The sequence below is a fragment of the Megalobrama amblycephala genome, linkage group LG5 (assembly GCF_018812025.1).
Source record: "Megalobrama amblycephala isolate DHTTF-2021 linkage group LG5, ASM1881202v1, whole genome shotgun sequence".
In the NCBI taxonomy this organism is placed as follows: domain Eukaryota; kingdom Metazoa; phylum Chordata; class Actinopteri; order Cypriniformes; family Xenocyprididae; genus Megalobrama; species Megalobrama amblycephala.
The window spans coordinates 40,502,012-40,525,779 of record NC_063048.1 but is presented as its reverse complement, the minus strand read 5'-3'; the positions used below and the strand labels follow the sequence as shown (position 1 = coordinate 40,525,779).

Sequence of the window (23,768 nt, the reverse complement as noted above, 5' to 3'; positions counted from 1 at the left end):
ACTGGGAAAGAAATTACAAAAAACACTTAATAAAACGTAATCGTTCCTAATATGGGTTTTTGAAACATTTTAGGGCACGTGACGACGTCATTACGCCAAAGCGTAAAAAAATAATTTAACTTTTTTTTTTTATTTTATTTTTTTAAATAACTAATTCACGGAAATTTTAAAAACACCTTTCTATCCTATTAGGCACAACACCGGAATACACTTAATATTTATGTGATACACACTCAATTCGGAGGCCGCGTCCTCCGGAGGTCGCATTTGAAGGCTGCATATGTCATTAAAGGGTTAGTTCACCCCAAAATTAAAATAATGTCATTTATTACTCACCCTCATGTCGTTCCACACCCGTAAGACCGTCGTTAATCTTCAGAACGCAAATTAAGATATTTTAGTTGAAATCTGATGGCTCCGTGAGGCCTGCATAGCCAGCAATGACATTTCCTCTCTCAAGATCCATAAAGGTACTAAAAACATATTTAAATCAGTTCATGTGAGTTCAGTGGTTCAATATTAATATTATAAAGCGACAAGAATATTTTTTGTGCCCAAAAAAAAAAACACGACTTATATAGAGATGGCCGATTTCAAAGATGTGGCGCATTCGGCGCATTATGAATCTTTTGTGTCGAATCAGCGGTTCGGAGCGCCAAAGTCACGTGATTTCAGCAGTTTGGTGGTTTGACACGTGATCCGATTCATGATTCAACAAAAAAGATTCATTATGCTCCGAAGCTTCCTGAAGCAGTGTTTTGAAATCGGCCATCACTAAATAAGTCATTATTTTGTTTTTGGGGCACAAAAAATATTCTCGTCGCTTTATAATATTAATATTGAACCACTGTACTCACATGAACCGATTTAAATATGTTTTTAATACATTAATGGATCTTGAGAGAGGAAATGTCATTGCTGTGAATGCAGGCCTCACTGAGCCATCAGATTTCAACAAAAATATCTTAATTTGTGTTCTGAAGATGAATGAAGGTCTTACAGGTGTAGAACGACATGATGGGGAGTAATAAATGACTGAATTTCCATTTTTGGGTGAAATAACCCTTTAAGGATGTCTTTTTTAAGAAAATTAATCATAATTAAAGTGACTTATTCCTCATGAGGTGTAAAATACTGTAATGTCGGTCTTACTTTTTTTTTTTTTTAAATCTAACGGTTACTTTTCTTAAATGAGACTGCCTCGATGACATATGCACCCTTCAAATGCGACCTCCGGAGGACGCAGCCTTCGAAATGATTCCTGCATATCGTTATAGGAGTAGTATATGCTAGTATGACATTACCAGTGTTGCCAAGTCCGCGGGATTGGGCTACTTTTACACTGTGCTGTAGGTTGTTTTCATGTCCGCGGGTTGAATCGACCCAAATTAACATGATATTCAGTCCCTGGAATGTGAATTTTACCAGGGTAGCCCCACCAAAAAGTTAATTTTACCCCCTGGAATGCGATTTTACTGTCGGACCCCCCTAAAATGTGATCAGGCTAGTTTTGAGGAGCAGTTGGGTGTTTTTTGTTTTGACAACCTGGCAACCCTGGACATTACTAAGTCAACCAGTGTGTTTAAAGCTGCTCTCCGCGATTTTTGGCCCTCTAGCGGTTAATAAACAGAACTGCACGCGTCTTGCGGAGGAACATTGTAGCCGGAGCTACTTTTCTCTGTGTATGTCTATGGCGAGTCACGCAATTACTGTGATACTCTGCGGCGAGTCCTACCAGTCTGGTCTGAAATAGTCCGAATATAAACACTTATTATAAGTGTTCCATAATGATTCAGGGTAAGACAAAAACACGGTTTGGAAAATGGATTCATGTTGTATATTCTCATTATATAATTTTTGTAATTTTTTAACAAAAAAAGTTGCGGTTTGTACCGATTGAACATGCATGTGAAGCCCAAAACTGCTGTCTAGGCATGTACTACAGTGTCTTAATCTAGCTACATGCCATGTAGCTCGATTTTAAGACATGGCCTCAATGTCCACTATTAACTGTTACACTGCTGTTTTCAAATTCAGCATCATTCTTGTGTTGTAATGTCATTGATGAGCTGATGCAATTGTATGGTATGATGACCCACCACAGGCATTAAAATATTGAGTAATGTGGACGGCTGCATAAACTGCTTAGACTAGTCTTACAAGTTAGTCATCTCATTGTTTTCTCAAGATGGCCCATACTTGTTTTATGAGTCAGTTACATACAAAGGAAGATTAGTTTAATTTGAATCCAGAAGGTAACACTGATTAGCCATAACTAATTGCTAGTTGGTTCATAAGACACAGTCTTAAAGGGATAGTTCACCCAAAAATGAAAATTACCCCATGATTTACTCACTCTCAAGCCATCCTAGGTGTATATGACTATCTTGTTTCAGATGAATACAACCGGAGTAATATTAAAAAAAAATATCCTGGCTCTTCCAAGCTTTATAATGGTAGTGAATAAAGATATTGAAGCCCAAAAAACTCCATCCATCCATCCATCCTAAAAGTAATCCACATGGCTCCGGGGGGTTAATAAAGGCCTTCTGAAACGAAGCGATGTAAGAAAGATATCCATTTTTACAACTTTAAAACTATAACAACTAGCTAGCTTCTGGCAGAGGGCCATACGCACTTCAAATTATGCCAAAAGTATAACCTCTGTAAAATTTCGGCGTAAGCTTTGATGCCTCTCGTGATTCAAACAAATAGGGCTGGGCAACAAACTCAAGCTCCTCTTCTCTTATATCAAAATCCTCTGACATTTCTCTTTAAAAAGAGAAATGTCTAATTTGTAACCGGTGTTTAGCTTTGCTCTCTCCTCTGCACTTCCGCATTCGTCAATATGTCATGTGTCAGGTCAGAGTTTACCCTTTCACCATAAATCGATGCATACGGCCATCTGTCAGAAGCTTAAATTAGTTTTTAAAGTTGTAAATATGGGTGTGTTTCTTACAAAAACCCATCGCTTTGCTTGAGAAGGCCTTTATTAACCCCCTGAAGTCGTGTGGATTACATTTATGATGGATAGATGCACTTTTTTGGGCTTCAAAATCTCATCTCTATTCATTATCGTTATAAAGCCAGGATATTTTTAATATAACTCCTCCGATTGTGTTTCATCTGAAAGAAGATAGTCATATACACCTAGGATGGCTTGAGGGTGAGTAAATCATGGGGTAATTTTCATTTTTGGGTGAACTATCCCTTTAACGTAGCAGCTGTGTTTATGCAACTGGACCCTGGAGTATAAGAACAGATTATGGCCAGGGTCCTTCAAACTGAGGAGTCCAAATAAAAAACATTTAGGCAGTGCTTAAGCATTTGAATATCACAATTAGGCTTAATTAAAAGATTAAGTACGAGATTTCCAATATAAAAATCCTGGATTTAGTTGGATTTTACAGCTATAAACATAAAACCCTGTGGCTGGTGCCTTGCAGGACCATAATCTATCCTCTATAGAAGAACATAACTTCACTTTAAAGAAACTGAAGCTGTGATAGTCTTTTCTTTCCTATTGTATATCCAAGTACAGGACAGGACTTGATTTTGTCCATCTGGGATTGTTTGGAATGTTGTGGTTTGCTTTTGCTGTGACAGGTAGTCCCGCCCCTCACGCCCCAAATGAAATAATTTTTATGTTGGGGTCAAATATCCCTTTAATAACAAAATAAACATTTTGTTCGCCTGATATCTGTTGTATATCATTTGTTTCATAACAAATGACTTATTTAACATCTGTTTTGGAAGGAATTAAATGATATTCTACAACCTATTCTGTTTTAGATATGATGAAAACATGTCTATAAAAACATCACACCCCATTTACATCCATTAACCCTTTCATAGCCCTTTTCATCTTTGGTTACAAGTGTCAAATTATACATTATTTTTTAAGATTTTCCAAGATTTCCAGACTGTTGTACGTGTATAAATCCTTGTAATTTCTTTAAAAAGAAAAATGTGCGACGAGTGTGAGAAGCTCTGCGTTGGCCTAAAGATATCAATATTTGATAAGCCAACTGCAGAGTAAACTGGGTTGTATCGCATATCCCCAGCCTGAAGAGGAATGCTGCGTGCAAATGTGAGGAATAACTTGAACACCACACTCTCATACAGGCTCATTCTTAAGAAGGTGCATGATTGTATTAACGGGGTAGTACCTTTTCAGATTTCCCATCACCTCTCCGTATACGCAGGAGAGTCCTAGGAAGGTTTCCTTACAAAAAGACAATTCAAAGAATACGCTGTGCATGGCAAATCCATTACAACAAGCTTTGATTACCGGCAAAGGCCCAAAATGCACCACTGTACAATAACGCCTTCCTCCTGTTTTCATTTACATATTCACAAAAGAGAAATTACATATAGAAGCAGTTGCAATACTCGTGAAAAAGGTAGAAAAAGAACGTTTCGTTGTCTTTCTGAATAATTTAAACTGCTGTGGCAGGACGGGCGAATAGAACCAGAGAATACAAGCATCCAAACGAAGAGAGGCATATAGTCCTTCACGTCAACGCGGAGCTGATATGTTACAAAACAACGCAAGAGACAAAAATGACAGTTCGTCCCATCTTTACATTATGGATCGGGAGCAAGCTGTTTCAAGAAACGTTCAAGATTCTTACATTTTCTCAAATCATTAAAAAGAAAATGGTTATACTTCATAAAAAAAGAACAGTAATAATAATTGTAATAATAATTATAATAATAATTACAATGACAGAAGTAACAGCTGATGGTAAATAATAATAATAATAATAATAATCAGTCCTGTACAATCAGGTCAGTCCTGCGATTGGCCACAGGCTGTTGAACCCATGGAGGCGTCGGGGCTTTGCAGTCTATTCAATGGCTTCAGCTGTAAAAATGGGCCGCTTGGACAGGACATTCTGACCGTGGATCCTTTCTTAGGTCCGCCTGTCACTGAGAGTTGGAAAAAAAAACTCTCGAGTCACCTGGAAATTGAGAGTTGTAGAGATGCTGTCAGAGTTTGTAGTACAATGCAAGACAAACATTTACAGTATTCAAAGTCATAAACCATACTCAGTATCTTAAAGGGTTAGTTCACCCCAAACAATTAAATTCTGTCATTAATTACTCACCCTCATATCATTCCAAACCCATATGAACACAAATTAAGATATTTTTGATGAAATCTCAGAGCTTTCTGTCCCTCCATAGACAGCTACACAACTGAAACGTTGATGCTTCGAAAAGTTCATAAAGAGATCGTAAAACGAATCTGTATGAGATGAGCATTTTAGTCCAAATTTTCTGAAGAGACTTGATCTCTTTATATGATAAATTTAATTTAGACTTTTATTCACATATAAACATTGATCAGTGAACATAAAAGCTCAACCGAACCTGCTTCACACGTGAGAACAAACCTCTTGCTGAAGCTCAAACGTGCTGCGTAACATGAGAATGAACCTCATTGGTTCTTGCGAAGCTCAAACGTGCTGCGTAACACGAGAATGAACCTCATTGGTTCTTGCGAAGCTCAAACGTGCTGCGTAACACGAGAATGAACCTCATTGGTTCTTGCGAAGCTCAAACGTGCTGCGTAACACGAGAATGAACCTCATTGGTTCTTGCAGAAACTCAAACGTGATGCGTAACACGAGAATGAACCTCATTGGTTCTCGCAGAAACTCAAACGTGATGCGTAACACGAGAATGAACCTCATTGGTTCTCGCAGAAGCTCAAACATGCTGCGTAACATGAGAATGAACCTCATTGGTTCTCGCACGCGTCAATCAAACATGCTTGAGCTTCTGTTTACCACAACTGATGTGTGAGTTGATGAGTGTTTACATGTGAATAAAAGCCTAAATTAAATCTGTTCATCATATAAAGTGATCGAGTCTCTTCAGAAAATTTGGACTAAACGCTCAATTCATATGGATTAGTTTTACGATCTCTTTATAAACTTTTTGAAGCGTCAAAGTGTCAGTCGTGTAGCTGTCTATGGAGGGACAGAAAGCTCTCAGATTTCATCAAAAAGATCTTCATTTGTGTTCTGAAGATGAACGAAAGTCTTACAGGTTTGGAACGACATGAGGGTGAGAAATTAATGACTGAATTTTCATTTTTGGGTGAACTAACCCTCTGCAGGTTCTAATATGTAATGTACACAAGTTGAGATTAGATATCTATGTTTAGGTTATCTATATTACATTATTTATTTTACAGTGCTGTTCAATAAAACCATATGATTATTTGCTTTTGATAATTAATTTGAACCAATTATTATTGCCTCATTATTGTTTTTGTCATTTTAAAGGCTAGGTTCAACAAAGGTTCACTTAGGTCTATATTTATTTACCACAAAAAAAATTTATGTGATTACTCAATCGTCAAAATGATCGAGCAATTACATGAATAACCGTTAGATATATCTCTAGACAGGAGACCTGTACCTGCTCATCTGGTCAGAGAATAGCAGTCAGTCGTCAAAGCAGAGGTCAGTCCAGTTCATGAACCTCATCCTGCAGGCCAGAGGGAGTTCGGCCTTGTTCAGACACCCTCTTGGCCATTATTTCCCACTGAGGAGCTAGAACTTTGGGTTTGGGCCCTGACACACATAAAGAGAGAAAGAGAGGAGATAAGAGAGGAGATCTATCTATACATGTTGGTAAAAAGTATTTGCAGCTAATATTTAAAATTAATAATATAATGTAATGTAATGTAGTCAGAGTTTGACATTAACACCGGCCAAATGCAGGTGTATTTCAGCAGTGGTGTGTAACACAGTCACTCCTACTAGCCACTTTGGTGGGTTGAATTTTATATATACATTTTTCAAGTTTAGTCGTTTAAAAAGGCATCCGAAATAATAAACCAAGCGCAATGTAGTGTCAAAAATATCTTTTTTTTTTTATATATACATAACAATACTGAAATATCTGAAACGCTTTCAATACTCATTTTCTGCAGAATAGATACACGATACCAGCTGCGCTTTCTCTTGACAGTGAGTTGACACACAAACCCGCCTCCCCTCACTCACTAGTGTAATTTGCTCCAAATGAATATTGTTGGCGTTACAGGACTTGAATTTCGGTGTGGGATTGCACGTATTGCGCATAATTTTACTCATTCCTGCAGATTTTGTGCTCACACCCAAAGTGTGTGCAAATAAAGCTGCCTCTCAGTACTAAATTGAGTCATTTTTCGCTGCTTATTGCACTTCAACAGCCGAATACACACAAAACAATGTCAAAATGCTGGTCTTGGCGAGTTTTCATGTAAACAACAGTCAGTTGTTTTAAGTGAATGTAAACAGTTGAGAAAGAAAACGCATGTGTAACAGTATAATAGGATCCATGTGTCAGGTCTTAAAGTGACAGCAGCCTAATATACCTGCTGACAAATTATGAGAAAATATTAAAAATGTCTATAAATGTTCATGCCAAGCCCTGAATATAATATAACAGACCTGCCAACATGTACGCATTTTGCGTACCAGGTACGCATTTTGACCTCAAAGTACGCTGGTACGATTTGTCACTCTATACTACGCAAAAACCCGGTGACTCCTCTGTGCACGTGCATGGAGTTGCTGCTTATTTCCCCAAATAGCAAGCGGGGAGATTGACAAATGCTCCAAAAAAAAGAGACTCAAATCGACAGCAACACAAAATCACGCTCATCCCTCCTTCCACTCCCGAGATGAATCAAGCGAGGACAGCACACTCACGGTTTTTTAACTTCTTAAGTAAACGGGTATAAAATGCACAAGTAATGTTGAACAACAAATTAAATTGAAACGCTGATTATGAAAATGTTGTGATGTGTGACTGACTGACAAGCGCGAGTCTGGAGAAACAGGCGTTTATTTATTTATTCTCAGTGTTCAGAAACGTATAGCATGTGTTGCATTATTGTGTTATTACTAACTAAAGTAACTAATTATGTTACATGTGCCACATTAGTTCACATTTAAAATGACCCTGAAGGGTCTCTCTCATAAACAAACGCGCGCGCACACAGAGAGGTAAAATGAAAATTGCGTCTTGGTTTAAAATTTGTTCTTGCTTGTGTTACAGAAAACATGAATTATCCATCCGTTCTAAATGAGAGCTTTAGTACACAACCCCTACACTAACTTCTTGATATTCTTGCACTCCTTATTGGTCTTTCTATTCATTGCAACTGTTTTCTAACTAACCTTTATTCAGCGGATGTTTGTCTTGTTTATAATTCAAAGACAGCAAGCTACAAATAGAAACCCTTTTTTTTCTTTGGGATTTAGTATCATATTTGGATATTGTAATAATAAATTAAGTATTTGAAATGAATCACATGTAAACTCAATGTTTACTGTTTTCAAGGGTTTCATGACAAAGACCGGGTTTGAGGACGGCAACATGGAAACCAGCCATTTATCACAATCACGTAACACCAACTGTAACAACAAGTGCATAAAGACCTCAAATATAAAAGCAATCTGAAAAATCAGTATGGGGTGAAGAAAAAGGATTTGCTGCTTTGGACAGAATGGTGCCAAGCTCATCAGGAATTTATATAACCGCTGAACATTGGTTTCTCTCCAATCCCTTCATAGAGACAAGAGGGTAATGAAGCACAATGTGACAGGGGAGCATACATAAGTGTTCCTAACATCCATGCCACGTGCTCGGGAAGCCCTCCTTTTGAATCGACGACTACGGTGCCTTTAGTCTGTGTTTTTGGGGTCTGATCTCTCACAGGACTAATGATCCATGTGAGTCACTGCTGATCCGTTACCATGACAACCCTGAAAGCCATTCAGAGATTAAAGCAGCGTGTGTGTGTGTGTGTGTGTGTGTGTGTGTGTGTGTGCGTGTTTTCCTGCATGGGGGTTGGTGGAGATAGGAGTGGGAGAGTTTAAGACAAGTGAATGAGACATGGCAAGAAGAGTAGGAGGAGAGTGTGTCGTGTGGGCAGCACAGAAGAGTGTCTTGTGCACACAACTCGATCGCTTACCGTCCAAGCCGTTGTGCTGCTCGTAGGAGCGTTTGCCCAGGATGGTTGGGGAGCCGTTGTTGAGGATGGGTGTGGATTTGATGGGCGTCAGGCTGCCTGTGGAAATGGTGGCTCCTCGTGGAGGATCTGATTTGGGTGGGCAAGGGTGGGCCTCTGGAACATGTTTGGATAATACATGATTAAAATGGGTTTGCTTTAAAAAATGTAAAGGATTTTGAAGTCGAGACAGTTTTACTCACCCAGATATCTAACCACTGACTCCAAAGGCTTCCTTACTGTTTGCTTTAAAGATGCGGGTTTTTTGGACATATCTGGCAACCGCACGGCACCTGAAATATTTATAAAAAGTTTTAAAAATTAAGAAGCAGTATGGAAGCTTATTTCCACCACTGAATAAAAAATAAAAAGGTAATTGCGACTTTTTAATCTCACAATTCTGACTTTTTTCTGATATAAAATTCGCAATTGTGTATTATAAAGTCAAAATAGCTCAATTCTGAGAAAAAAAACGTTTTTTCCCCCTCAGAATTGGACTTTATATCTCGCAATTACAAAAAAAGTCAGAATTGCGAGATAAAAACTTGCAACTGCAAGAAACAGTCATAATTGTGAGATATCAATTCGCAATTGCAAGAAAAAAAGTCAATTGTGAGATATAAATTCACAATTGCAAGAAAAAAAGTCAATTGTGAGATAAATCTGAATTGCGAGAAAAAAGTCAGAATTGCAAGATATAAACTCAATTGCAAGAAAAACGTCATAATTGTGAGATATAAATTCGCAACTGCAAGAAAAAAAGTCAGAATTGATATAAACTCGCAATTGTGAGAAAAAAAGTCAGAATTGCGAGATAAAAAGTCGCAATTATCTTTTATTTTTTTTATTCTGTGGTGGAAACTCGCTTCCATAAACAGCATTATATTATATGTTCTAATTAGGTTAAAATTAACATGGTAATAGAGTACAGCGTCAATGATCCAACACTCATTTTTTTTTTTGTTTATTCAGAAAGACTTGAATACACCTCTAATGATAAACATGCTTTTTCATCATCTTTTGATGTTTTGGGGGGGTATATAAAGGCAAAAAATAAATAAATAATCAGAATTGTACAACTTACTTAATAATGAAGAAAAAAAAAGCCTCTTTAAAATAATTTATTACAAATAGTTTAGCATATTTAGCATATTATAATAATTACTTTGTAAACAGTTTTGTTAAAATGTTTTATTAATATTGGAAAATTAATATTTGAAAAATAATCCACCAACATTTAACATGTAAAAATATTTTTATATTTTATTTATCTATTACTTTTTACTTGATGGCCATTAAATGTAATATTTTCTTGATTGATATATATATATATATATATATATATATATATATATATATATATATATATATATATATATATATATATATTTTTTTTTTTTTTTTTTTATTTTTTTATTTTTTTTTTTAAATATGAAACCAACACAAAAATACAAAGAGTACATTTCTCTAAGAACTTGTTGCATGCCTTTTAAACTGAAAATTTTCCCATTCTTTATCTTGGACATTCTTATTCGTCATTAACCCACAATTTATTATGGAAAAAGAAAAAAAAAAACATTACATCACCACACAATTCATACATAAAATTCCATCATAATAAATATCATCAGAGCAATTCAAATTTGAAGTACCACATTCACGTCTGAAAGCAAATACTCACACTCGGCTTTGATAGCGGCAGTGTTGACAGGCATGTACGGGTGTCTGGCCAAGTATTTGGATCTCAACAGGTCCTGGCAGACGCGTCGAGCTGCTTTCGTCAGCTGGGACGTGTGCAGGTAGAAAGCCTGTCTGGTCTTAACCGCAAACTTTGGGCTTCCGCTGTGTCTCACAGGCAGACCGTGAGGACTCTGAACACAGACAGCGAGATGAAAGTCAAGTCCTTGGTGACAGTGAAATCTAAATATTGCCCTTTAATTCTGTTGAAGTGAATGAATTCCACTTTTAAACATAAATGAAAGACAAAGTTTCACTTATACACTCATTCAAAGCATTCATTTAACAGTCACAAAGTGGCATAATAAAACAGAATTGCACAGTAAAAGAAAAAACAGACTAAATAAAACCGACTCGTGGGGAGAGCAAGAGAATTTCATGTCAAGAATTGACTCTGGAGCATGTTTGGAGAGAATCCACTTCACACCCACCATGTTGTTGCGGTTGGGTCCGGGCCTCTCTCCATCCAGTCTGGTTGGCATCTTCAGACCTCCGTACTTTTTCCAGTAAGTCCAGCAGGAGGCACACAGGCGGCACTGCATGTTGGGCGGCCCCCATGAGTACCACTGATACGAGCTGGTGGCTGCACACGAAAACAAAACACATAAAGCTCCATCCAACACGACTCTGCTCTACTCGCTGTAGTTTAACCTTTGACCTGAACTAATATTAAAGCCAACAAATAATGGAAAACAGGATTTAAAAAATCATTACATGTAGAACAGTCTAACTTTTGTATTATTTATTATAGTACTACTACAGTTGCCATTTAAATTTTAGTATTTTTATGTGCTTTTCTCATTGTTATTATTTTAATCTTTCTACTTAGCTATAATTTATTTGTATTTATTTTAGTACTTATTTCAGTTAGTTGACAAAGCAACATTTCTGATTTTAGTTTTGAGGAGTTTTAAGGAGTGTTCACAGTTGGCAGGTTTGGTTTGATTAAAATTAATTCTTTGTTGCCCATTACAGAAAGTATTGATGAACTTACAGAAGTGTTGTGTGATTATGAGTCCTTTTGTGCAGATTTCATTATTCCTAACAAAACGCTTATAGATTTTATCAAATAATAAACCATGGATTTCAAACCATACATTCTCTTGCACAGAAAACAGGCGGCTTTTAAACAAGGTGATTTGAATGCAGTTAGGGAGATGAAAAAGGCAGTGAAAGTTTAAATGAATAAAGATAGAACAAGACAAAAGGATAAAATTGAGAAACAATTAAGTGGTAATAATTTAAGTTTGGCCTAGCAAGGTATGAAGGTTATGGCAGGCTGTAAAGAAAATAAGGGGGGTAGGGATATTAAATTGAATTGTTTTAGTTCAGAAAAACTAAAAAGTTTACTGATGAGCTGAACAAATTTTATTTAAAGGTTTGATAATAATGATTTTAACTCAGATATAGAGGTTTCAAAACAAAGGACTGCATGTAGACAATCCTGCAAACAGTTAACAGTTACTCCTCCAGCGTGTTAACACTAAAAAAAGTCTTTCTGGTACACCTGCCAATGGGCGGTGACTTTACCGGCCATAAATATTTTTTTACCAGCCATGAAACATTACCCTGTGTCCTAACCAGATCCGATGCAAGTGATTCCAGCGACAAGCAATTTGACTGTCCACACTAGACGCGACACGAAAATGAGAAGCGATAAAATCTATCAAAAACCACAGCCAATCAGAAGAGAGTGTGGGCGGGCTCTCTCGGCAAGAGCACAGCAGACACAATGAAATAGGCATATTACAACATTAAATATTACACCATTTAAACATTATTTAAAGTACAGTACAGTCCAAAAGTTTGGAACCACTAAGATTTTTAATGTTTTTAAAAGAAGTTTCGTCTGCTCACCAAGGCTACATTTATTTAATTAAAAATACAGTAAAAAACAGTAATATTGTGAAATATTATTACAATTTAAAATAACTGTGTACTATTTAAATATATTTGACAAAGTAATTTATTCCTGTGATGCAAAGCTGAATTTTCAGCATCGTTACTCCAGTCTTCAGTGTCACATGATCCTTCAGAAATCATTCTAATATGCTGATTTGCTGCTCAATAAACATTTATGATTATTTTCAATGTTGAAAACAGTTGTGTACTTTTTTTTTCAGGATTCCTTGATAAATAGAAAGTTCAAAAGAACAGCATTTATCTGAAATACAAAGCTTCTGTAGCATTATACACTACCGTTCAAAAGTTTGGGGTCAGTAAGAATTTTTATTTTTATTTTTTTGAAAAGAAATTAAAGAAATGAATACTTTTATTCAGCAAGGATGCATTAAATCAATCAAAAGTGGCAGTAAAGACATTTATAATGTTACAAAAGATTAGATTTCAGATAAACACAGTTCTTTTGCACTTTCTATTCATCAAAAAATCCTGAAAAAAAATATTGTACACAAATATTTTGTACAATTGTACACATTAAATGTTTCTTGAGCAGCATATCAGCATATTAGAATGATTTCTGAAGGATCATGTGACACTGAAGACTGGAGTAACGATGCTGAAAATTCAGCTTTGCATCACAGGAATAAATTACTTTGTGAAATATATTCAAATAGAAAACAGTTATTTTAAATTGTAATAATATTTCACAATATTACTGTTTTTACTGTATTTTTAATTAAATAAATGTAGCCTTGGTGAGCAGACGAAACTTCTTTTAAAAACATTAAAAATCTTAGTGGTTCCAAACTTTTGGACTGTACTGTACATACGGAATGACGGAAGCAATCATTGTCATAGAATACACTTGTTTGTTTGCATTGAGTTGACAGTTTGAACGTTCTTGTGCCCATTTATTTATTTTCAAGATCTGATGTGAATTAGCCAATGTTGTTTTTATTACAGCTCAAAAGCGTGGAACACAGAATGATATTCAAACTCACATTAGATGCTTTTAACGTTAAATAAAGCACAAACAGAACCTGATATTATCATTGCCATACTTTGTGTTGCTGTTCCAGGCTGGTTAGGACAAAAACTCAGATTAACATGGAAAAGACACCTTTTATCGTGTCACGTCTGGTTAGGACACGGTGTAAGATTAATCCTTATTAAAGTAACAAAAGTTATTCAGTCTAGAGAAGTGAGTGATTTTTCTTTGACTTTTGTTGTTTGATTAACATTAAAAACACAGACATCACTAGGAATATTAGGCTGCTGTCACTTTAAGAGCTAATGCACTGATCCAATGTACTGATACACATCGACGTCACTTTCCCGCCGGAACGCGCTCCCTCAGCTGGACCGAGTGGCAAAAGAACCTGCTGCGTGACTGGATTTAATAGAGGAAACTGCGAAAACGCGAGTAAAACTAACGAATTACACTAAAGGTTGGAATTGAATGTGTTTCTTACAACTTGTCAAATAAACCTAATCCATGGATATTGACATGCAGCCAGGAGTCGTGTTTCCTGACATTTATATGTGCCTGATTTGACACCGGGGAAATACATAAGATCTGCCTGTGAATATTTTACATAGGTAGGTTTAAATCCGCGTAATCACTTATATCAATGTTATATCATCATATTGTCCAGCCCTAAAACATATATAGTTTTATAGTATAGTTTTTGTCAGTGTTGTTTATTGAAAAACACCCAATTATGCAGAATATAAAATGGAAAATATTTAATTGATGATTTGTCAACATAATATATTACAATACAATATATACGGTATGATTTTACCTCAAAATCCAACAATTTGACACAAAAAGATAACTGCAAATACATGTTTCTCTGCTGGAGTCGAGTTATTTCTGTGAATTGCAGTGATCCATTTGCTTCTTTTTTCTGTAGCTTTCAGCAGTTTTTAAATATATACCTCAGGGTTTGTGTCAAAGCTATTTGTACAGTCAATCATAAAGCTTTTTTCCGTTTTGGATGCGTTTTGTGTGTTTTTCACGGCATTCACGCTGAAAACAATGCTGCCGCTCAGTCTTTTGCCACTTAGCGGGCGTGACCAAAGTCGTAACGGTTGACTGTGACGTCACGTGCATACCCTCTATTTCTCAACTCACTTAAGACATAACTGATGTTTACAAGGATACTTGCCAAGATGGGCATTTTGACAATTTAGTTTGAATATGTCTGTTCTAGTGCAATACATGAAAGAGATCTCAATTTAGTATTCATGCGCTGTCTGAGTCGGCTTTTTGGGTGCGCACTATAGATGTTTGAGCACAGAAACCTTCCCACGCAGCGCACGAGTACTGAATTGAGTTCACGTCTTCTTGTGCTCTGAATTTTTAAATTGCTAAGGCTTAAACTTTCATAACATCGCAGCACTGGCCCGTCAACAGTCACGCACATCGTTCATGTTCTCACAATATTGCATTGTTAGAATTCATAAAAATGCTACCGGCCAACATATACTTGCCAACACCGATATTTCAACACAATGTTTTGGCTGTGTGTAAAAGATTGTTCTTTCTGAGGAAATTAAAATTAGTCTGTCCTACAACGATGAGGAAATGCATGTTTAATTTTATGCTGTTGAAAACTACGACTGTAGCTTTTGACGCGAGTAACCTTAACAGTACCGGGGGGAAAAATAAAACACTACAAAACTATAGAATGTGCTCTTCAAAGGGAAAGTGTGTAATTGGATGTACAAATACATTGTCATATTCCAGTTTAATGTCACCTTTAACATTTCAAGTACTTGACAGCAGGTCAGATACTCACTGTAACAGCTCTCGCATGCTCGGCCCAATCCGACGGGCTGGCCCGGTGCTCCTGGAAGCGCCCCGGCTCCATTCACCAGCCCTGGTTTCACACTGTTCATGCTCAGTTGGTTAGGGTTGGGCTTGTTACTGTAAGAAAAAAAGGCAAACAAGGGTTACTGGATTTCACCTGGTCAAAGTGCAAGCACTCAAAGCTTATGGTGAAATGAAATCCAGGGTTGAACTTTGACTCGTTGAAGTACTCACTAGTTTGGGATGTAAACCTGCTTTAACTTGCTCTCAGCTTCAGCTGCTTTTAATCGTTTCTGTATGAAACAAGAACCAGTTAGTCTCGGTGTGAAAACTATCTAGGTTGTCTACCCGAACACAGAGACTTGAGACAGCCGTGTTGAGTTACCTGCTGAACGTATCTGTCTGTGGTCTTCCACATGTAGTAATACTCAATGATGCTGGTCAGAGACTTCCAAGGAAGCTGGAATAAAAGAAAGTTAATTTAGAATGAACAATTCACTAAAATCATTTACAAAAAGGCTGTTTATTACAAGTAACCCCAAATCTGTTGACCCCAAAAATGAAATTGACATTATTTACCCTCGCATCTTTCCAAACTCCTAAGACATTTGCTCATCTTTGAAACAAAACAAAATATTTGTAATGAAATCAGAGATTTCTGCCAGTCCCTTGCAAACCTAAACTATGACGCTTCAAAATGCTCAAAAAGACATCATTAAAGTATATAAATTATCATAATAATCAATTTATATAAATGAACAGATTTAATTTAGGCTTTTATTCACATGCAAACATTGATCAATACTGATCGACAGTGCAAGTGTTTCACTCGCATTTTCTACTAAAAATTGATGTGTGCAAACTGTAAAATGTGTTTAGGAGCATGACTGCGAATAAAATGCCTTAATTACCTTAAATGATATAACAAACATGTTTCTCCAATTTGGAGACAAGAAACTTCAAAAGGCTATGATTTAATTAAATAAGTGTGAGAGATGCAAGTCTCAAAGTAAAAACGAGGTGCTGTTGTGCATTCAACAAGCTTGCGCTTTTAGAGCCGATCACATTCAATGAATATCGGCACATTGCCAATAGATTGCTTATGATCTAATGTTGAAGAATTATGACAATGCTGACTTTATGGGGTTTACATTGTAATACATTGGAGATGGTTGTAAGAGTACACATTTTATATTACTTATCTTTTTGAAAGAGCAACCGGAAAAAGTAAAGCATATGCATTTCAAAATAAGAGTCCTGGTGTATTTTGGGCTTGTTTATAATTAAAATTCTCATACTATGCATACGTTTTTAACCCTAGTTATTATCAGTACTTTGGCTACATAATTAAATCTATCTGGCTTTTAATTCAACAAATTCTTGTTGCTTCTGTCAGGGGCCCCTGTCAGTGCTTTCATAAAAACCCAACACAATCTCACAGCAAATCGTAGCTATTTCACGTTTTGCTGAATTGACTAATTCACACTGGCTAATTTGTGTGAATTTGTACAACCTCATTTGTACATTTTCATACAATCTGTTTAAACTAATAGGTAGGTTTAGGGGCAGGGTTAGGGATGGTCCTTCATAATGAGATTCATTTGAAAATTGTAAAACATTTGTACCTCATAAAATAGTTACGTTTTCCTGTGAGATTGGGTTGAAAATCCCCAAAATAACCGCCAACCCTTTTATTCTGTTCTTTTTAGAGCAGTTTCACTGTCAACAAACAACAGTGAGTTGAAACATCCAGTAATAATATAAAAAGGACAAATACAACACAAAACAAGATATGAATGAAAGAAACAATTTAGCCTACAAATGAAAATAGCCGACTATACAGAAACTGAATAAAGTAATCACATGTATAAAAAAAGACATTGCAGTCTTCAATGTATTAATTAAATATACAGTGATTCTTATTAAAGTTTCTAAAGTTATTCAGTGAAGAACAGTGAATGATTCTCTCTTTTTCTTTTGTTGTTTGAGAATAACAATAAATGACAGACAGTAGCCGGTTTATTAGGCTGCTGTCACTTTAAGACTAAAAATGCACACATTGCACAGATATAATATACTGACAAGCATTTGATTACATTTTTAACCGTCTATGTTAATTTATGAAATAACTGGCTGTGTCTAAATGGACATTTTGAGTGAATCCGTTTGTTTAAGCGCACACCCAAAGCCCAAAGTAGCCTATACTTGTCTGTGTTTCTCTCCGTCTCGGATCACGTGAACAGAAAGCCGTCTGTTGAACAGCGTCTCTTCTGCAGCTCAATACGCTTTTACACGTTAGATGATTTTACTGATTTGGGTGTTAAGTAGAAAGGGTGACAGTGCACTGCTTTAAAGGAAAGGAATGGAAAAAAAACAATCAAAAACGAAACTGAAAGACAGTCCTAGTCATTAAAGTGTTAGTTCACCCAAAAATGAAAATTATGTCATTAATGACTCACCCTCATGTCGTTCCACACCTGTAAGACCTCCGTTCATCTTCAGAACACAGTTTAAGATATTTTAGATTTAGTCCGAGAGCTTTCTGTCCCTCCATTGAAAATGTATGTACGGTAGACTGTCCATGTCCAGAAAGGTAATAAAAACATCATCAAAGTAGTCCATGTGACATCAGTGGGTTAGTTAGAATTTGCTGAAGCATCGAAAATACATTTTGGTCCAAAAATAACAAAAACTATGACTTTATTCAGCATTGTCTTCTCTTCCGGAATCCTTTCCATTGAATTGATTCCATTGAATTGATTCCATTGAATTGATTCCATTGAATTGATTCCATTGAACAGATTCCATTGAATCCTTTCATCTGTCAGCGCTGGTAATGCACTTTTACGTCGCCGTGGTTGTTTTTGGCGATTAGGACATCCGCGACATGCACACTTACGCACCATTTTAAAAAATATAGCAATACCAAAATACAAACAATGTAGAATAGCTTGAACACAGCGTGCGTCTCCCTCAGACTGTAAACGAAGCTCGGGCGCACCGGATAACACGTCAGTAGCGTCTTACATCAGCAGTGTCACTGCGGAGTCGTGAACCACACTCCAGAGCAGAAGGGGGCGGCAATGCACCAATAAGCTGGATGCCAACCGCCGTAAAACAGGAAAGAAGAACAAGAAGAAGACGTGTCGTGAACGCTAATTGACAACAGACCCAGAAGAGAATACAATGCTGAATAAAGTCATAGTTTTTGTTATTTTTGGACCAAAATGTATTTTCGATGCTTCAACAAATTCTAACTAACCCACTGATGTCACATGGACTACTTTGATGATGTTTTTATTACCTTTCTGGACATGGACAGTATACCGTACATACATTTTCAATGGAGGGACAGAAAGCTCTCAGACTAAATCTAAAATATCTTAAACTGTGTTCTGAAGATGAACGGAGGTCTTACGGGTTTGGAACGACATGAGGGTGAGTCATTAATGACATCATTTTCATTTTTGGGTGAACTATCCCTTTAAATCATTCTTGAGAGCAAAGGCGGCCCCCTGGTGGTTCGGTGGCCCTACACAACTTGCAGACTTTATGTATATGGAGGACCGGTGATGTGCAAAATTTCGACTCCCTGCCAAATTATTACCCCTCTCGCTGAAGTCGCTACCTGATTGCCTAATCCTAATCCCACCCTTAATCCTAAACCTACCAATACTAGGGGGGGTAATAATTTGGTGGGGGTTAGAATTCGGCACAACACCGGCACTGCCACATGACTAGATCACTGAGTCAGATCATTACCTCGAGAAATGGATAAGTGAACAAATCAGTTTCACAAATAAGATTTGTTCAAATCATTGACTGATCCAGTTGCAGCGGCTCTTGAGGTGCAGCTCGCTGCAGGTATAGATGAGTGAATCATTTAAATTTCAGTCTATTTCATAAACAGAGTTATGTGGCTTTAGAAAATGAGCCACACAGACTTCTATTTTTTTATTTTATGCCATTTTTGACCTTGTTGCATAAAATTTCTTTAAAAATGTATTTATTTTTTCCACAGAAGGAAGTCAAGTGAGTTTAAAAAACATCAAACAAGTGAGTAAATGATGACAGAATTTTTATTTTTGGGTGAACTGTCCCTTTAAGGACTCTTTAGTGATCCTATTAGAGCAAATCTGGTCATGATGTCAAACAGAAATCCAGCTCTATTTCCCATCATTTGTGTCCCTGAACAAGCTGGTTCACTTCTTTAGGGTGTGCCCATTTTCCATGACTGGCTCCTCCCTGTTTCTCTAAGTAGACATTTCTGATGGAAGCCCAGAGCCAAAACATTCAATACTGCACATACAACCATCAACCACCAGATGGCAGAGTTAAACATGCACTTGGCACACACTCACTGTCCCCTGAACAAAGGAAGTTTATCAGTCATTACTGCCACAATTATCTTAGCATATGCTGCTCAAATCTTTTCAAAGCCATGCTATTCTGTAGCACAATCTGAAGAAATTCAGTTTGATCACCCTTCTGCTTATATAAATACTTACAAAGTCTTGCTGGATGTCAGTGAAGTCTTTGCCGTATTTCTCGAGCGCTTCCTCGAACAAGTTGGCTTCAGATGCGCTCCATTCCTCCATTTCATCCCGGCAGAGCACCGGCCCACCTTGGGGTACCAGCGCCGCGATGGCCCGTGTCATGTCATAGCCATTCTTATGCAAAGTGTCCATGGCGTGAAACTGAGATAAGAAAACATGATAAGTGATGGCTCAAATCCAATTTACGTCACCAAACACTTCATTGTTTTAGCAGAGTGTTGTCAAGCAACTCTAAAATCTGAATTGCTCAACCCTGGGAACAACACAACACTGACACTAGATGAAGAGGAATTGTGTGGGCAGCATGAGAGCGTGTATGTTTATGCATGGGGATGTTGCCCTCTGGCGCCTATCCTTCATGTTTTGTACACAACGGGCAGAGTTGGGTGGCTAGAGAGTGAAAACCCTGTTCGGCTGCTACAGCCTATAGGCAGGGACTGAACAGAGCCGGCAACAGGCCTGTCGCAATTATTACATAATCGCCTGGTGGAGATTATTTCATCTAATCGTGATTATTTGAGATGATGGTGATCACTGTGCACTTTAAATTCTAATCACATTTTGCCACCCAAATTATGGAGTTTGTTTGAGCATCCTGACAGAGTCTGAGTGAGTTTGGTGCAGGACTATCTGTTTGACTGACCAATGACAAAGTTAATTCATTGTGATTAATCCCATCTAAAATAAAAGTTTGTGTTTATATTATTAGTATATATACTGCATATATGCACTGTATATGTATGTGTGTGTGTGTGTGTGTGTGTGTGTGTGTGTGTGTGTGTGTGTGTGTAGTGTGTATATATATATATACATACACTACACACACACACACACATATACAGTACATATATGCAGTATATATATATATATATATATATATATATATACACACTATACTGTAATAATTTAACAATGTGTGCTGCAAATTTTAAAACACAAACTTTTGTTAGATGAAATTAATCGTGATTACTTGATTTGACAGCCCTAAATATAAATATAATAATAAATATAATTAATAATATAATAAATAATATAATATATAATTAATAATATAATATAATATAATATAATATAATATAATATAATATAATATAATATAATATAATATAATATAATGTGTAGCTGTCAAATCGATTAATCGTGATTAAATCACATATACTGTAAACGCAATCTCTTGTCCATCAATATATCATCCTTATAACAGTCACATTTAATTTAAAGGTGCAATATGTAAGAATTTTGCAGTAAAATATCCAAAACCCACTAGGCCAGTGTTATATATTTTGTTCACTTGAGTACTTACAATATTTGTAAATCATGAGAAAATTGCAATTTTAACCAAGGCTCCGGGACGTGTGAGGAGTCGCCTGTCAATTGCGTCATACCCGCGTTACCCTCAGTTTCCGGTTTTATTTTGTAGAAACCATGAAAACACCAAAGACGCTTTAATATATAGTTTTGATATATTTATAGACAGAAAGTTAATTATTGTTATATATCTCAACACATTTGTTTAAATCTAATTTTCTTGATTTTTTTGCGAGTACCATGCTTTACCATGCCTCAGAGAAAAACACTTTTTTGTGAAGTAGCTAACATAGCATAATCAGATGCAGCTTTATTTTTAGTAACAGTAATACAGCATTTTCTCCATCATACAATACGTTAAAATTAACTGCATGCCATTTATCAACACAAGCCATCCAGCATTTAATAGGATATTGTAAAATCGATCTATCTTACTGCAGTGTGTAACAGTGTCTCACAGCAGCCGCCGAGTGAACGCAGAGTAACGTTATAACATCATTTTCAACACACTCAAATGTATCTAATATGATAAACAGAGCTGTGTTACCTCATACTCATGATCGGAAAAGCGGAAGCGCCGCCTGCGACTGTGTCATAATAAAAGTTCCCCTGCTCGTGAGGCGTGTGTTGATCAATCAGCTCCACAACACTCGGTCCTACTCGATACTACAGTAACGTTAATAATCGTATCCATGAACATGACTTCTTCCCGAGTCCTATCCCAATTCTTTTCCACCGACCGCTGAGAAGATTCCGCGCTCAAACTTGGCATCATCAAGCTACGCCTTTGTTTTGAATAGGCCTCTAGCGACCTCTAGCGGACAGAAAATATTACATAGTGCACCTTTAAATCGAACTAAACCTGGATCGTTTCATGAGTGCTGTGTTTCACATCATCGTTTCAGTAATCAAATGTTAACGGTTTCAGTTGAAATTTTATCTATTTTCTCTTTCAGACAAAAAACAAACATATTTTTTGGCATTTGTAGCTGAAAGTTCAGTTTTTGTAGCTCAAATTCTAGTGCATCCCTACAGCTGACCAGACAAAGTTAAAAAACATGTGATGACAAAAATAATGAGATGGAGCATACTAAAAAAAAAAAGAAGAAAAAAAAAAAAGAAATGATGAAAATAAAATGATGAAAAGGCATCATTGAGGCTTTCAGGATTATGTATTGTATTAGCTAGGCTGTATTTGATATTTTAGAATGAGTCATTTATTATGCCTCATCCATGACAGGATTAATATTGTCATATAATAATAATAATAATAATAATAATAATAATAATAATAATAATAACAACAGTAGAATTACTATTATGACTATTATTATCTGGCTATAATACACTATAAGATGATTAATTGACTATAAATAAAAAACGTTCCATAACACCATTTACATCTACAGCATTTACAACCAGTTTCAAAATCGGACCTCAAAAAGGTTTGAGATTTTTTTTCTGCCATTAATTAGTATGAACCTGCTGAGCTTAACTAAAGTGTGAAGTCTTCCAGCAGCGTGTGGAGTGTGCGAGAGTGAGAACGTGAGATGTGCCGTACCAGTGTGATGTCTCTGGAGGCTGCCGCAGCGCTCATGTGCAGACTGGGCTGCCGAACTGAACTGCTGCAGTCTAGAGCCCGCGCAAACGTACCCACAGACCTGCAGGGGAGGGGGTGGGGGAAGTTTGAGAAAAAGAGGGAAAAAATGTGAAAGAGAATGAGGGAGTGAACCGAGCAAAGTATGCAGTTTGAAATAATGGGGTATAAAGTAGTAGAAGACGGAAAAACATTATTTCGGAGGCATCTTCAGAATTTCATAGTTGAGGTTTAGTTGTTTATTGCCTTTTAAACTCAACGTTCTGTTCACAACAGACTGCCACACGAAAAATAGAGCAAAATCGTTCATGCTGCAGAATCTTACCGAGCCACGACGAGGAACTGGTCGATCTGTTTCTCGATGAGAGGGTTGCTGGGATCCCACACCTTCTCCTCCAGTTTTTCAAGCTCCCGACCATCATCCTCTCCTGGCAAACCAACACCCACAGATCACATTCACTACAGAACGCATACCGCTTTAAAACGAGACTTCTGCTTCGCCTTCCTCCCGAAGCCAACATTCATCTACACTGCGTTCCAAATTATTATGCAAGTGACATAGTATCTGTAGGATTTCAGTACAATAAACATTCAGATTTTAGTTTTTCAATGAAAGTGTTGTTTCACATTATTAAGCAAGTCACAGTTCTCATGCAATATGGGGAGGAAGAAAGATCTTTCTGAAGATGGAAAGCATGAAATGGTGCAATGCTATGCAAAAGGTTATGAAAACAACTAATACTGTGTGAAAACTGAATGGAGATTATTAAACTATCATAAGATTTTGAGTCATTTACAGCACAAGAATTTGTGTTCTGAAGATGAACGAAAGACTTA

At 36.7% G+C, this 23,768-nt stretch overlaps 1 protein-coding gene across 1 annotated transcript in view; it reads right to left on the bottom strand.

Annotated features, from left to right (window-relative positions):
• Nucleotides 1–4,120: 4,120 nt before the first annotated feature.
• mta1 (metastasis associated 1) overlaps nucleotides 4,121–23,768 on the bottom strand; it is a 62,502-nt gene continuing 42,854 nt past the window's right edge. The window contains exons 7-18 of the mRNA XM_048192298.1: nucleotides 23,257–23,359; nucleotides 22,896–22,995; nucleotides 19,979–20,167; nucleotides 15,856–15,930; nucleotides 15,705–15,763; nucleotides 15,460–15,587; nucleotides 11,185–11,336; nucleotides 10,698–10,887; nucleotides 9,220–9,309; nucleotides 8,981–9,133; nucleotides 6,433–6,587; nucleotides 4,121–4,964 (exon numbers count right to left, since the gene is read on the bottom strand). Of these exons, the coding sequence (XP_048048255.1) occupies nucleotides 6,478–6,587; nucleotides 8,981–9,133; nucleotides 9,220–9,309; nucleotides 10,698–10,887; nucleotides 11,185–11,336; nucleotides 15,460–15,587; nucleotides 15,705–15,763; nucleotides 15,856–15,930; nucleotides 19,979–20,167; nucleotides 22,896–22,995; nucleotides 23,257–23,359 (1,349 nt within the window). The 3' untranslated portion in view covers nucleotides 4,121–4,964; nucleotides 6,433–6,477. The remainder of the gene's footprint in view (nucleotides 4,965–6,432; nucleotides 6,588–8,980; nucleotides 9,134–9,219; nucleotides 9,310–10,697; nucleotides 10,888–11,184; nucleotides 11,337–15,459; nucleotides 15,588–15,704; nucleotides 15,764–15,855; nucleotides 15,931–19,978; nucleotides 20,168–22,895; nucleotides 22,996–23,256; nucleotides 23,360–23,768) is intronic.